At 35.9% G+C, this 17,008-nt stretch overlaps 1 protein-coding gene across 1 annotated transcript in view; it reads left to right on the plus strand.

Moving 5' to 3' along the window:
- ADAM28 (ADAM metallopeptidase domain 28) overlaps positions 1-16,699 on the plus strand; it is a 58,196-nt gene extending 41,497 nt beyond the window's left edge. Inside the window, exons 15-24 of the mRNA XM_030879048.2 lie at positions 2,470-2,572; positions 4,601-4,760; positions 5,470-5,550; positions 5,872-5,950; positions 12,145-12,253; positions 13,174-13,252; positions 14,011-14,067; positions 14,539-14,601; positions 15,502-15,564; positions 16,109-16,699. Of these exons, the coding sequence (XP_030734908.1) occupies positions 2,470-2,572; positions 4,601-4,760; positions 5,470-5,550; positions 5,872-5,950; positions 12,145-12,253; positions 13,174-13,252; positions 14,011-14,067; positions 14,539-14,601; positions 15,502-15,564; positions 16,109-16,129 (815 nt within the window). The 3' untranslated portion in view covers positions 16,130-16,699. The remainder of the gene's footprint in view (positions 1-2,469; positions 2,573-4,600; positions 4,761-5,469; positions 5,551-5,871; positions 5,951-12,144; positions 12,254-13,173; positions 13,253-14,010; positions 14,068-14,538; positions 14,602-15,501; positions 15,565-16,108) is intronic.
- Positions 16,700-17,008: the final 309 nt, after the last annotated feature.

Raw genomic sequence — 17,008 nt, forward strand, 5'->3', positions numbered from 1 at the left:
TTAACAATTTTTTTTTAAGTGTCAGTATGTCTCATGCAATATTTGGGTGAGACTTAGGCTGAAAAAAAGTCTTTATCTGGAATTTAAATTTAACTGGATATCCTGTACTTTATCTGGCAGCTCTAATCAAAATCCTTCCCAGTTAAGCAGACCCTTGGAATTGTGTGTGTGTGTGTGTGTGTGTGTGTGTGTGTGTGTGTTGTATAGGGGTGGAATGCAAAGAAGCAGTGAGGAAAATTGAAAGTTTTTAAAATGTTTATTTTGTCCATAATACCAGAATTTTAAAGGTCATATTCTCTGATTACACCATAAAAAAGAAGTTAAAAATAAAAGCATAACTTAAGACTCTTCAAAAACTTTAAACCCAAATTTAAATTATGCTAAATAACTTGATTAGAAGAGCAATTTTTAAAATATCAATTCGTTGGACTTCCTGGATATGATGTATATTGTGTAGATATATTTAATTTTCATACCATTTTCTGCTACATTTCCAGATTCCTACTTAAATGGCTGAAGGACTATTTTTAACAGGGAAAATACATATTCCTAAAAATATTTGAGGAAGGTTATCATATGCTGGAAACTTTCCATAATTCCTGAAAATATACATAAGACAAGATGAAGGAAAGCAACAAAAATCACTGATTGACAATATACCCAGAAAAAAAGACACCTGGGAAATAAATGGACAGGAACCTAGAAAAACCCCTGAATGAAAGCCTCTGTATCAGGCTAGGGTGAGCTGAGACACAATTTGAGGAGAAAGCTTGATACCATTGGTGCACCAGGAAGTGCTCTGATGGTCTGGAATTCGGTTCTGGCTCTCCTCCAGTTTATAGGTAATGCAGGTGGACGTGCTAAATTACAGCTGCAAGCAAAGATGGCTTTGCTGGTTAAAGACCTTGTACTTCCTTGGCTAACTTCAGTATATGGCAGAAACCTGGGGAAAGGAAATCTTCAGCTCAGAGATGAAGCTCTGAACATCTCCTTTGTTACTTGGCTATAAATCACTGCGATAAAAACTATTACTTTCTTCTTTTTGCCTGACCCTTCAATATCGCCTCCCTTACAAATCTGTAAATTTTCTAGTACCTAGACACTGTTTTATTCATAGTTGTTATTCCCAGTGTATCCTAGCACAGTGCCTGACTTTAGTAAATGTTCCAAGTGATCTATTGAATTAATGTTGAATATATTTATCCAATATTGGAATAGAGAAGAACTTTTAAATCATATATTTAAAGGTGGCCTTTATAAAAGACCAGAGAAATAGATTTGCCTAAATAAAATTTCAAATTTTACAATTCACAAGGATCACACATTTATTTTAAATTAGTCTTCAAAGTTTGAAAAGTCTTATAACACATATAAGGGGGGAAAATCACTGTCTTTAACCTCCTATAAATCATTTGGAATTCCAAATATTGAAAATGTGACCAAGGAATAAACAGGCAATTCATCATAAAGAAGTACACATGTTTAATAAACATTAAAATCATTTTAACTCACTAGCAAGGAGTATGAAACACTATTAATACATCAGCACATGCACTATATGGTAAGAAATATAAATGAAGACAAGTTAATCTTCTACACTTGTTAAATTGCAAAGCTTTGTTACAGTTAATGCTTAGTGTTGGTGAGGATGTGACAAAACACTTAGTTTAATATGCTCTGGTAAGAGTATGAATTAGTACAGTCTTTTCACAGAGAATTTGGAAAAATGTGTGTGCAACCTAAAAAGAAAATGTGCTCCTTTCCTTAGCAACGGTACCCAGGTATATTTATTTACAAAGGATTTTCAGCCAGCATTTTCTTTCTGAACCATGTACTACAGACCAGGCCCTCTCCTCAGTGGCTCACATATATTAACTCATTTAATCCTCATAATAACGCTGTGGGGGAGGTACTATCATAGAATCCTCATTTTTACACAGAGCAAACCAAGAGATTAAGGCACTTGCCAAAGATCACACAGCTCTTACTTAACGCCTGAGCTCTCAACCACTGTGTTCTGTTGCCCCAGTTGATGGGGATCTGAGGAAGATTACCTGAGAAATTAAGCATGCGATGCTCATCTCTGTGCCTGGCAGAAGTAGAAGTTTGACTAAGCACAGCAGGTACCTGTCACAGCTGCACCCTCCAGCAGGATAACATTCCAGTATCTGCCTGTGGGCTGCTACTACGATAACTACGGCTCTTCCAGCTAAGTCTTCAATCATCCAGATGTTTCCAAATATTTAGATAGCCATTATTCAAAGATAGGCTATCTAAAAGATTGTTTTAACTCTAGCCATCTCTCTTGATATCAAATTAGTGCAACCTATATTTCCAAGAAGGGTCAAGGGGATGATGCTAAAATCGTATTCCTCATGCTGGTTTTCTGTTTCATGAATCCTTTATGGCACTGAACTATTTATCTCTTTTCTTTTCAACTGTGTGCCTACTGACTATGCCTGGTCCCAGGAACCCAGGTTGCAGATAAGTCATGTTTTAGCAGAAATGAAGGTGGGTCAAGTTACGGGTACTGCCGAAAAGTGGATGACACACGCATTCCCTGTAAAGCAAAGTAAGTGGCCTTGTTATTTGAACCTTCCTGCTCATTTTGACACATTCTGATTTATCCCATTTAAAGAGAAAGTGAATTTGGACATCATTCATTTGATAAACATTCATTGAGTGACTATTATATGATATATTTTAGGCTAGGCACTGAGTTAAAAAGACAAATAGGGAATGATCCACTTTTTCCAGTCTCTCATAATGGATGCTTCAAAGGACACCAAGTACAGCTGTTGTTAAATAGAATGAATGTTTGAGACCGAGCGTGCAATAGTTAAATGGGCCTGGTTGGAAATTTGCACACTGATTCTCCAGTATACTTTAGATGCTTTTCCATCTAGTGTCTTTCATTTTGATTCTAGGGTATAAATATGTATCTACTCAGAGAAATAAGCAATATGATGATTGTACAGTTTTATTTAAACTTGCCATGGCATTCCATAAAGAAAAAATACAGTAAGGGAAAGATGGACAATTTACCTAAAGAATTTGTTGTCCTTTTTATATTGATAGTCTGAAAAAAATGATAGAACACCATAAGCAATGAACTTGAGATTTTTTCTATATATTTTCCTTTGATTCTGCAATTTTAAGATGACTTTTAAAATTCAAATGATAATAGATTAAACTTTATACCTGCTCCAAATTTTATACATACAAACTAATGTGTAACCAGAGATTGAATGGAAAAAATCAGCATTTCTCAAAGATTTTCTATTAAAATAACACTGATTTCTCTCAATGATAGATATTACCAAACAAACTATATTTTGGACAGAAGGTCATCTCTTGGGGAGTCTAAGCCTCAAAGATAATCATACCCTGTGGGTTCTTCTTTACAGGAAGTCATGAAAATTATGTAAAAGGCAATGTGTGTGGGAGAGTGGGGTGGGAGTGTGGCAATATTTAGTCTGAGAGGGTGTGACAGGGAAAAGAGACTAGGGTAATTCCATCTTTCCTCTGTAGAGTGTATACACCCTTGTCCTGTAAAACTTTGTGTGAACACTGGATAATTTCTGCAACCAGAGGCACAAGCATTTCATTTCTTCCCACAGGCTGACCTCCTGGTCACTTCTTGATAGTCTTTGGCTGTAGTGGGAAATAAGCCTGAAAGTCCCTGTGTCCTAGAGCCTTCCTCATAAAGCTCTACCTAAATGATTCAAGAAAAACACCCTCTCAAGTCTGGAGAGAATGCGTGCCTTTCTCCACTCCTCAATGGTATTTTCTAAAAGCCTCAGAGACATCAGAAGAATCTGATTCTACCACTCTCCGAAGAGTTTTTCACAGCATTCCTCTAAATTCTGCATAAAGCAATTGATTCCAATTTTGTTGGCGATGACTTTCTTCCCCTTGCTAGTGAAGGCAAGGCTTTAATGAGTGCTGACCAGTTTCATCTGAATTTGCAGGGGTTCTTCCAGTAACACACGATGCCTTGGAGTGACCACCGAGGCTCAGCCTTATACCGATACAACTACAGTCGAGAGAATTATTCTGCTGCCCTTCATGGCAATAAATAACTTAGCTGAAACAAGACAGAAACTGATTTCCTAGGTGCCCTCCATGATGTTAGACATCCATCCTCCTTATAGCTTCTTACTCCATCATACGTATGACCTCCTTTCCCAAATGTTTCTCTCAGTCTGTGATGGCTTCTCCAACTCCAACCGTCATATTCCAATAAGCAAAAAGGAGAAAATATTGAGAGAGGACATATACCCTCACGTAAGGGCACCCTCAAGAATCTGCAGTTAAGATTCTGCTTCCTTCCCATTGGCTAGAATTTAGGCAACTGGCCAAAATTTGGGAATATGAGAGCCATGGGATTTTTCTTTTGAGCAACATTGTGCCTTGCTAATACTCAATGGTTCTATTACTGAAGAATAAGGGGGAAATTGGTATAAAGGAGAACTAGAAGTCTCTGCCGTAGGGGAAAATACCATTAGTTAAATATCGATAGGGAGCTGATTTATATTTGTATAAAACTGCATTTTGGATCCTGCTATTTCAAAGGCAACAAATTTCGGCTTTTCTTCAGTGACGCCCTGTGTGGGAAGTTGTTCTGTAATGGTGGGTCAGATTATCTGCTCTGGAAAGGACATATAATAACGTTCCTGACATGTAAAACATTTGAACCTGAAGACAGCAGTCAAGAAATCAGCATAGTAGCCAATGGAACCAAGTGTGGAGAGAATAAGGTACATTGATTAATGGTGGCTTTTACTTAAAATGTTCTGGTTGTTTGTTCATTTTGTTTGCTTGCTTCTCAAGGCCTCCTTGTGTTTCATGGAGCACAGTTTTTCAAAGTAATGTTTATGCCATTCACGTATACATGACTGCATTCTTGCCTTCAGTGTTATTTAATAAGTACCTATTATGTGCTTAGCACTAGGTTGTTAAATTTAGGTAAATTTTATTTCCCCCAAATTGGTATGGTCTCAATAAATGATAGCCATTCTGATGATAATAATGAAAAAAATCGTAACAATACTATTTATTTTTACATAAATGATAATTATCTTAATATTGGAGATGATGTGATATTACCATGTTTTCCATAGTATTTTTGTTTAGGATGCGTACCTTGTACCATGTACAATGCTTAGCTCAGTGCTCTCAGTCTTCAGAGTTGGACTAAAGAGGTGCATTAAAGATGACCCATGAGATATGACGTGAAGTAAGGAAATCTTCTTTAAAGAGGACTTCCTAAATATTTTATTATAAAAATGATCTAGATTCCATATTCCTATTTTCAAAAGGATTTGGTGATTTCCCTAATGAAAAGGCAAGTTTGATAACAATAATAGTAACTAAAAATACAAGGCTAAATACCAAAGAGTCAACAGTTTGCAGAACTGAAACCACTGGACATTCATGTCTACTTTGTGTTTTTCATATCACTTTCAGGTTTGCATTAATGCAGAATGTGTGGATGTCGAAAGAACTTACAGATCGGCCAATTGCTCCTCTAAATGCAAAGGACATGCTGTAAGTCTTGACAGTGTTTCCCCAAGCTTGCTGAATCTTGTGTCATTTTAGGTCAGACAGTTTGGATGATGTTAAAATAATGTTTCAGCGTTGAATGATTAAAATTATTATCTAACTCCTCACTAGTTTTATTCAATGAAAAATTCCTTCAAAGAACCTAGTACTGAAATTACTATTACTGATTCATACATTACGTAGACAGCTGAAAGGCTACAGAGCAGAGGTTATTCTTTTTTTGGAATGGACTTAATTATGGATGAATCAACCCTCGGGTTGGGGATTAGTCCAGTGAGAAAACTAACAGGATCATTGCTCCTCTAGGTGTGTGACCACGAGCTCCAATGTCAGTGTAAAGAAGGATGGGCCCCTCCTGATTGCGGTGCTTCTTCCATGGTCTTCAGTAAGTAATACTGCACATCTAATGTGAGAAAATTACTCTCCTCTTCCAAGCTTTTATTTCCTGTTATGTAAGATTTCATTGTCTTTTTTCCACTTCTCTTGGAATTCCTATTCTGTAGATATTGAATCCACAATATTAATCCCCAAAGTTTCTACAGCAACTTTTTAATCATATTTTCCACATTCTTATGTTTTTGTGCTACATACAAAAAGATATCTTGACATTTTATATTTGTCATTTTATTTTAATTTTCCGAATTTTCTTGCTTTATGATTGTTCCATTTTCATAGCAGCCTTGACTGAATGTGTACTAGATATAATATCCTCATAAAACTCTAAGAATATGACATAATTTTTGCAGGTTCACTTTGTTCTCTAGATTGTTTCTTTTGAGTCGAGTTGTTTTGTTTTTTCACCCTGTCTCTTTTATTTCCCTGGGCTGTTTTTCTTCAGTATGTATGATCCTTCTTTCAATGTGGGATTAGGTTGACTTGCTCTTTATAACTAATAATAATAAAATCTTTTCTTATTTTTTGGCCATTTGGATTTTGTTTTTTGCAAAGCATCTGTTCAAGCCATTTTGTTTATTCTTCTATTGGGTGTCTCCCCTGACCCCTTAATAACTTGTGTAAGTTTTAATATATTCTTGATATAAGCTATTTTTTCAGTTATATATGCTGCAAATAACTCCCTTCATTCTGTGTTTTCTCACTGTCTTCGTGATGTCATGTGATTAAAGAAGCTTTTTTTAATTATTATTATTTTTAAAATCTATTTTTGGCTGCGTTGGGTCTTTGTTGCTGCGTGCGGGCTTTCTCTAGTTGCGGCGAGCAGGGGCCACTCTTCGTTGCCGTGCGTGGGCTTCTCATTGCGGTGGTTTCTCTTGTTGTGGAGCATGGGCTCTAGGCGCGCGGGCTTCAGTAGTTGTGGCTCACGGGCTCTGGAGCACAGGCTCAGTAGTTGTGGTGCACAGGCTTAGTTGCTCCGTGGCATGTGGGATCTTCCTGGACCAGGGCTTCAACCCGTGTCCCCTGCATTGGCAGGAGGATTCTTAACCACTGCACCACCAGGGAAGCCCTAAAGAAGCTTTTAATTGTAATGTAGTCAATTTGTTAATCATTTCCTTGATTATTAGTTTTTTTTCTTTTTGTGTCCTTTTTAAGGACAATTTTCCTATCCTGAAGTTATGAATGTATACCCATATATTATCTTCTAAAAAGGATTTTTGTATTGCCTTTTCAAATTTAAGTCTATAATGTATCTGGAATTATTTTGTGTGTGATGCACACAAAGTGTGCAATTTCATAATAACAAAAGTGTTAATTCACTGGGAAGACATACAATTCTAAACTTTACTGTAGATAAGAGCATGGTCTCAAAATATATAAGTATTGATAGAACCAGAAGTAATAGCCAAATTCAGAGTTATAGTGGGGGATTTTAACACTCTTGACTCAGTCATTGGTACAACAAACAAACGAGGTATCAGTAAGGGTTAATATATTACACACAGTTAACAAACATGGCATTAAAAACATATGGAAAACACTGCACATAAGTGCAGAACACATATTTTTGTGTTCATAGACAGAACACTTACAATATGGGCTTATGCTGGGTCATAGAGCAAGTGTCAACGAAGTGTTCAATTTCGTTTTTATCTCCGCTAGATGCCCAGTTGTCACACCATTATTCATGTCATAAATGACTTTCTAATAAAGCACGTATGTCCATGCACGTGTGTTATTTTGGGATATCTGTTCTTTGCTGGTGGCCCTATTTGGCTATCCTTATGCCAGTATAACACTCTTTTATTATTGTATCTTTAAAATAATTTCGTTATCTTATAGGAGATCCTTTAACATTGTTCTTCAAGAATGTCTTGGCTATTAGCTTTTGTATTTCCACATATATTTTATAATCAGATTCTCAAGTTACACACACAATTCCTGTTGGGATTTTAATTTAGTGTAAACTACAGCTATACATTTACTTGCAGAAAATGAGCATATATAAAATATTGAATTCCAAACCTATTGACATGAAATATCTATCCATTTACTTAGTCTTCTTTAATTTTGCCCAATAATAGTTAATGGTTTTCACCACAGAAATTTTACATATATTTTGTTTGATTTGTTTTATAAGAAATTAATTTTTATTGTATTTTTAAATGGTATTTTTTGAAAAAATATTTTTCAACTATTACTAGAATATAGAAGGTCAACTAATTTTTGTATATTTATTTTTATATCAAGCACGTCTGCTAACCTCTCTTAATGATCTTAGTAATTTATTTGTAGATTCCATTAGATTTTCTACATATTCAATCATTCTGTTTCAGAAAAATGACAGTTTTGCTTCTTCTCTAATCTTCACCATTTTAATTTCTCATACTTGTTTTCCTTCACTGAGTAGTACTCTTGTGCAATGCTGAATAGAAATAGAGATAGCACGCCTCTTTGTTTCTTTCCCAATCTTAGGAAAGACTTTTAGTATTTTGCCCTGTTATCTGAAGGTATTCTGTACATATTGGATCCTCTTCATTAGATCAAGAAAATTCATTTCTATTTCTAGTTTGCTAAGAATTTTACCAAATACTTTTTATTTATTGGTTAAGATTTTTACCTCTTTACTGTGTTGGTATTGCAAAATAAATTGATTGATATTTGAACATTTATCTAACTGTGCATACTTTGGATAAACCCAACATGGAAATAGCTCTCACGGATACTGATGGATGATGTTTGCTATTATTTCATGTTCATGAGTGATGCCTGTACTTGCTAAATTTGAGTATCATGGTTATGCTAGACATATTAAATGAAGTGGAGCATTTTCATTCATTTAAATTCTCTGGAAGAGTTTGTATAAGAATGGAAGACTCTTTCCTTAAATATCTGGTAGAACTTGTCAGTAAGCCATGCAGGCCTAGAATTCTGGACAATATTTTAGTTAAAGATTCAGTGTCTTTAGTAGCTCTAAGACCCTTCAGGTATTTAATTTCTTCTTATGCAAGTTTTACTATGTTATATTTTTCTTAGACATTTACCTACTTCACCTAAATGTCAATGTTTTGGTTTAAGATTGCTCATAATACTCACTTATCTTTTCAATATCAATAGTATCTGTAGCATTGTTTTTTCTTTTTTTATATTATCCTAACAAAATTTTAAAAATTATTCTTTATGATTTGTTTTTTTAACTTTTTTTTGCTATTTCAATTTCTACTTTATACAATTCCATTTCCTTAAGTTTATTTCATCTTTAAAAGAAAAATCTTGAAAGGAATCTTTGGCTCATTAATTTTCAGTTTGTAGACCATATCGTAATTGGTGTTTTCACCAATTTGTTTCAAATTATTTTCTATTTGCTTTCTTCTTTGGCCCTTGAACTGTTTAGACATCTATTTCTTAACATACATGCATATGGAGATTTTCTAGCTTCTGTTAAATTAATACTTAGCATAATTACATGGGGATCAGAAAACCTACTGTGTTGAGAATATGCTGAAATTTGTTGACACCTGCTCTATGACCCAGCATAAGCCCATATTGTAAGTGTTCTGTCTGTGAACACAAAAATGTGTTCTGCACTTATGTGCAGTGTTTTCCATATGTTTTTAATGCCATGTTTGTTAGCTGTGTGTAATATATTAACCCTTACTGATACCTTGTTTGTTTGTTGTACCAATGACTGAGTCAAGAGTGTTAAAATCCCCCACTGTAACTGTGAATTTGGCTATTACTTCTGGTTCTATCAATACCTATATATTTTGAGACCATGCTGTTATCTACAGTAAAGTTTAGAATTGTATGTCTTCCCAGTGAATTAACACTTTTGTTATTATGAAATGCTTTTTTGTATCTCTAGTCTTCTTGCATTTTAAAGTCCACAGTTCCTGGAGAAAAATATAGCTGTACCATATTTCTCTTGGTCTCTTTTGCTTTGGTATAACTTTTTCTTCATACTTTTACTTTCATCCTTTCTGAATCCTCATGTTTTATATCTGTCTCTCATTTTAAAAAATACAGATATATTTTAAAATTTTAGTCTCAATCGTTTTTTAAAAACAGTCCATTCAAGTTAAATGTAATTACTGATATATTTGGGTGTAATCTACAATCTTATTATATGCTTTTTATTTGTCCTGCCTGGTTCCTGTTCCTTTTTCTCTCGATTCTTGTTTTCTTATGGACTTACTGAGGATTTTAATCACTTCATTTTTATTTTTATTAATTTGGAGATTATACATTTATTTTATATTCTTTTCGTGGCCAGCATAAAAATTTCCATTTTATTATTTTTAATAGAGACTTTACTTTTTAGAGCAGTCTTAGGTTCACAGTAAAACTGAGCAGGAAGTACAGCGATTTCCCCTATATCCCTGCCCCACACATGCACAGTCTCCCACCGCTAACACCCCGCAACCAGAGTGGAACATTTGTTACAATTAATGAACCTACATTGACATGTGATTATCATCCAAAGTCCACAGTTTACATTAAGGTTCATTCTTGGTTTATTTACTTTTCATTCCTTTCTGCATTTCTGAGCTTCCTTTTATGATCGTTTTCCTTCCTGTGTTTCTGAGTTCCTGCTTTCTCACTCCAAAGTAATTTTCTCTCACTCCAAAATATTTTCCCCCTATTTCTTCAGCACTTCTGTGCTTTTAGGAAGATTTTTTTTTAATTCATTAGTTGTTTTTAGTGAGAGAGCTAGTCCAAATTTCCTAGACCACCATTTCCAGAAACAGAAAGGGCTGTAATTTTTGTTCAATCACTGACATCTTCAACTGTAAACCTGCTTCCTTTTATAGTACTCTCCATCTGCCTGATGCCCCGGCTTTACCTCTAGACCACATCCTTTCAAACTATGGATGTCTGTGAAGTACTGCCAAGTTCCTCTTTATTTCCTCTGGACCGTGTCACTCGTTTGAAAATAGCTATGATTCTGTTGTTAGTGCAAGTACACTTTTAAAATTCTGAACGCATCTATACTGTTTCTAACACAGATGCTTCAGAACTTTATTTCCTTTGACGTTTTGGGTAGGAATTTTTATGGAGGGTAGAGAGTATTAGGTATTTGAACTGTTATTATCTTACCTAGAATTCTACTTCTGAGGTCTCTATCTCTCTGCACGCATGTGTGCTCACACTTGTGAACTTTTCTTGCATTTATGCAAAAATCATTCTTATTATTCATTTACTGATCTCCGCCATCTCTGTAATAAGAGAGCAGTAGCTGTTTGCATTGCTCTTCAAACTTGTACCTCCTGGTCTTTGTGCTTTCAGATTATTATAAGAGAAATGAATACATGAGATAGCAAAAGATTGAAGTTGCATTCATTAATTAGATTAGTAGGTAAAAAACACCCTATAAATCAAAAAACTTTGTTAGAACCATTCCCCAGTTCACAAGGTCACATAATTTTTTTGTCCATAATAATTCCACTATAGAGCAAACGTCAGCAGGACACTCACTTATGTCCTATCTGTCACTTATCAGTTATCCATCAATTCTCTTTTTCACGTCTCAGCTTCTTACTTGCTACTAAGAGGAATATGATTTCAAGTCTTCAGATTCTTTTCACTGGTTTTATTCCAAGGCTGAATTTTAACAATGTTTCCCTCCTCTTCCGCATCCTCCTTACTTCATATTCTTTCAGCCCTTTGTTTTCAATTTATTACAAACATCATCCCTTCTAAGAATTCCCAGTAGTATGATGCTTTACCTATCTCATGTAAAATGTTCTCCCTAGACATCCTCTTAATTTCTTCTATCTAAATAATATTATAATAATCATTATCAAAATATATTTTCATTTTACTGGCTATGAGAGATGTTCCAGGGACTGCATGTCCTTTGGGGAAAAGGTAGGCGGAGTTTGTGATAAATAAATAAGGGGGCTTCCCTGGTGGCGCAGTGGTTGAGAGTCCACCTGCCAATGCAGGGGACACGGGTTCGTGCCCCGGTCCGGGAAGATCCCACATGCCGCGGAGCGGCTGGGCCCGTGAGCCATGGCCGCTGAGCCTGCGTGTCCAGAGCCTGTGCTCCACAGCGGGAGAGGCCACAGCAGTGAGAGGCCCGCATGCCGCAAAAAAAAAAAAATAAAATAAAGAAATAAGGACCAGTGTGATGTATACTTGTGCATTTCCCCTATTCTCACGAGGCCCTCGTTCTCCTGGCTGCAGATTTCTCCATCGTGGTTGGGGTGCTGTTCCCTGTGGCTGTCATATTTGTGGTGGTTGCTATAGTAACCCGATACCAAAGCACCAGAGGAAAGCGGAAGGAAGTCCGGAGGTAGGCATTATCTTGCCTTGGGGACGTTTTTGGCCTTTAATTCACTTTAAATGTAAGGACCCAAATTATCCAATTTAATTTTAGTTTACTTCAAATACTCAGAAATAAGTACAGATACATTTTTCTTGGACCAGAGGCTAGTTATTCTTTTTATTGGGAAATTCTTCACAGTAAGATCTCCTTTTTCTCTTCTATTAATCACCGTTTATAATTAATAATAACTCTCATTATTAAAGATGTTTATGCTCATTATCCAAATACAGTATCTAAAATGTATCGCTCATAGCTTTATGACAAGCACTCTGCTTAGCCCTTTTACGTGTGTCATTTAATCTTCATAAGGAAATAATAGTTACTATTATTCCCATTTTATAGATGAAAAGGTGTTATAGATTGATCCTCACAACAGTCCTGCAAGGCCAGGCACTTCACTTTTTTACTGATGTGGAAACAGAAGCTCAGGGAGATAAACTAACATGTTCAGAGTCTTACAAAGTAAGTAATGGAGTCTAGGTTTGCACATAGATCAGTCAGTCAGTCTTTCAAAGATAATCTTGACACTACAGTCTCTTTCTAGCATTTTTTAAAAATTGATTTATTCACCCAGAATGGACTTTTAATAAATACTGAATGAATAAAACAAATCTTTAAGTAAATGGCATAATTTAGATAAAAGTTGGATTCAGCATCTTCATTATTAGGTTTCAGGGATTGGTAGAGAATGGAAAAGAAAATTAGTGGTAATGATTATTAATTACAAGACAAGGAAACCTGCAGGATGCCCTAGGGAGCAGATGAAAACCCAGTCAACTACCAAGTATGAAACAATGGGCAGAGGACACTAGCAGACTTCTCTTGAATCTCCTTCTCACGGGGAAGGAAGTTCTAAGTCAGTTTATATGATACGCTTTCACATGCAGGCCACTGTCTACCACTGACACCGGGCCACACAAGCAGAAGAGGAAACCACAGACGGCGAAGGCTGTTCAACCCCAAGAGGTGAACCGTAGTCTGTACTGTGTTTGCCCTGGGTCCCAGTTTGTGATTCTCTCACTCTTGTCCTGACCAGCTAGCTGTCATTTCTACTCAGCAGTGTTTTACAAATCCATCTCACTAGTTAGTATGTAGCAAGGACTGTGGGCTCTGAATTACACATTCAGAAAGTTCACCTTTGCCTTTTGTTCCATGCAAAAGAGTCTCTCTACAATTCAGGGGCTGCTTTGCTGGGGTTCACAAAATGCAAAGAGAATAAAGAGAAAGGGGAGGGCAGATGCCAGCTCTCTCTCCTTTTCTCTCTGTGGGATTCTAGGTTGATTCCTTATTCCTTTTGCAATATCCCAATAATGACAATAATATGTATACTTGTATGACAACACCTGTAATATGTATAATCCTTAATGCCCTAGTTGTGTCCTGCAAGTTTAAAAATTTAAGTGGCAATTGCCTAATGACAATGACATTGGTAATAATGTTTTTGATGGAAACTTACCCATCTCTGATAGCTCTGTACACAGCAGAATGCAGCAGCTGGGCCACTGTGATTTTCCATCCAATCTCTTAGTGTCATCTTAGTTCTGAGCTCACATCAGAAAGGGCTGCTTATTTGGAAGCTGAAATTAGGACACCGATCATTTTTTTAAATTTATTTTTATTGAATGAAGCATTCTTTAAATTCTATAGTGCTTTATAATTTTCAAAGTTTTCACACACATGATTTCATATAAACCCATTTTAAAATTTTATTTTTTTCTTTTTAGATGAAGCTTGACACACCTGACCTTCTGGCAGAGGAGGATGCGCCTCCAGCTTCTGTTGTGAGTTGGTAACGTCTCTTAAAAATCCCTTCCAATCTAACCTCAGGGGAACGCTAGTGAAAGACATAACCCACAATGCCCAATTATTTCTTCAGGAGAATGTTCAGATCTGTGTGAATATTCATAGAAAATATGGATTCTTCTGCAAAACGTTTTGAAAAGACGAAATACGAGCTTGCCTTTCCATTATACTACTAAATTTAACCCTTCAACCTGAGTTACTGGGTCTGAAAAGCTAATTCATTAAAGAAGAGAACCGATCTGCTTCATAGAATGCCATCTTCATCATATGTCTGTTGGCATTGAGCTTGTTTCTGAACTGCATGTGCGCCCCTTAGTGAAAGCAATTAAATGTACAGGTTTAGAAGATTCCTAGTTCTCCATTTCTGAAAGTGATTTAAGCCTTTCCGTTAAGCACACCTGTTTTCGAGGCCCCATTTTTTAATTTTTTTTTTTTTACCTTCTTACTAGCTAATTACGAAGCCAGATTTTTCTCCACCGCTGATTCCTACATCTGTGTCATTCTCTTTCCTTGTAAGTATCAGATGGTCACTGGTGGTGTTTTAAATGTCTCTGGTGCCCAATGTGAAGGGTGTCTTCAGATCTCTGGGTTCCCTTTCAGGATACGCTAAGCTAACCTGAGATATCATAGCCCATAGGAATATCTGAGAAAGAAGGCCTACTCACTATCTACAAATTAGAATGGCTATTAATTTTTTTACTGTTAAAAATAGTTCTACTGTTACATGATTGTTAAGAAATGATAAATGGTTCTGCTGCAGAAGTTGAACTGTCTCCTTCACAGGTTAGTTTCTAGACGCTCTTTTTGGAGGATACAAAATTGTATTATAAATTAGACTGTACTTGTTTATTCTAGACAGAATAAGGTCTATATTATTCACAGTGTTCTAGAGGAGGAAGGGTATGAAAAACGGAGCACATGAAGGCACACCCAGAATAAAGGCCAAGCACTCATGAAGCAACAGGTAGAGTCATTCGCTCAAGTGGATCCTGAACATACTCCCCTCATACTTGGTACTTTGTTGTGAGTACATGAGAAGGAATTAAAACTTAAGGTCCTTTTTTTCAATAATTTTTACATTTTTGGTAGGAAAACAAATCATATGCATATGGAGCACTTAACTCCTCATATATTATGTGTGCCAAAGCAGGCAATACTACTGAGAGAAGTATGGCGAGGGGACAATGAATGGGGTAGGAATGGGAAAGTAAGAGGAAGGTCCATTGACTAAGTGGTTGGAATTTGTACTGGACCCTGAGGGTTGGGTGGAAGTTAAAATAAGTGACAAGGAGGTAGGAAGGATTTAAATAAGGAAATAAGTAAGTAATAATGAGGAAATAAATAAGAAATAGCAAAGATGGGAACTGCACAACATTTCTAACGCCCTCCCATTATTTTTGTCCCTAATATAGCATAAAGACATAAAAGGACTTTCCTCTGCTGTTTTCAAGGATAAGCCAATGTCTGCACTTAAAGTAAGAGATCGATAACCAAACTATTCTAATCTTGTAGCCCTCCTAGAATCAAGGACAGAAGTGCTAACCATGTCTTCCTAGAAGATGCTCACTAAGGACCGTGTCTATATGAGTATATTTTGGGTTCTAGTATATGTCTTCCTTCTGAGCTTGGACAAAAACCAAGAGAAAGAAGACGTAAGGGTCTTTGCTAGAAAGTGATGATGACCCCAATAGTCTTTGTTTTCTCAGAAAAATTACCCAGGGATAGTGAGAGGGAGAAAATTCTCCACAGAAAAATTACTCAGCATGGCATAATTCTTCTCCTGATGCCCCACCCTCTACAACTGATAAGTGGCCAGGTGGATAGTTGAATCCCAGTTGTGATGTTTTTCTCTCCTTTCTCTACCCTCTTATGTTTCCACTCCTTCACTGTGAAGTATCAAGCTACAGAATAGCAAGAGTGACTACAGATAAATCATTTTAATTTCTTAATAGTTCAAAGTTATGTAATATCTAAGTTTTTAGGGAAAGTTCATTATTTAAGAGTTCTGTCTTTTTTTAGGGCTCCAATCCAGAAGTCTGAAGTAACAGCTAAACAAGGATTGGTGGGTAAATGATCAACTTAGAAGACTGGACCATCTGGATGGAAGAGAAATGTACTAATATTGCTCTTGACACTCAAGGACGTTACTATTTCTTGATTATACTTTGAAGACATAAAACTTTCAAGAGAGACATACTCTTGATAATCTTTGTATGAATTAAAATTTTCTGTTCTCTATACTCACGGGAAAGAGGATGGCTCTAAAGAAAGAGTTATAAAGCTGAAATCTCTAATTAGGTGAATTTCCTAACCTTTCCCACCCCTGCTTTTTTACTGTGATGTTGACTAATATTTGTTAAAGGGTTTTGAGCACCTTGATTTCCTCATTCAGTAGGAATTAATTCACCCTCTAATGAAATGAAAACAAAAAACAAGAAATCACAGGAAACTGGGAAGGATGGGAGAAAATTGTATACTCCTCATTGGATGACTAGCAATAGCTTAACTGTTTTAACCCTGAAACTGTCAAATTAGAACCCTCAGTTACAAAGAAAATTATACAGACATTCTCTGGTTTATATCATGTCTTTTTCCTACCCTACATTATCTTCTGGAATTCTTATTAGCTGTGTCATTGGAAGTTTACTACAACTGATTAAGACTTTATTAATTAAATTGTTTTTTCATAGAAATTTGTATAATTCAGTTACTGGTAAGCTTAAAGTGAACATTACTTTCTAAGTAGTTTTAGTAGAAACTTAGTAGTACTTTCTAACTAAGTTTTAGTTAAATAAATTAATAACGTAAACCAGAAGTTGTAAACTGCTGACCAGCAGGATGTGTCTGGACTGCAGATTTATTTTATTTGGCCTCAATGATTTTGGCCAAAAAGTATTTTTTAATGTTTTGAATGTATTG

This window comes from Globicephala melas, chromosome 6, assembly GCF_963455315.2.
Source record: "Globicephala melas chromosome 6, mGloMel1.2, whole genome shotgun sequence".
Classification (NCBI taxonomy): domain Eukaryota; kingdom Metazoa; phylum Chordata; class Mammalia; order Artiodactyla; family Delphinidae; genus Globicephala; species Globicephala melas.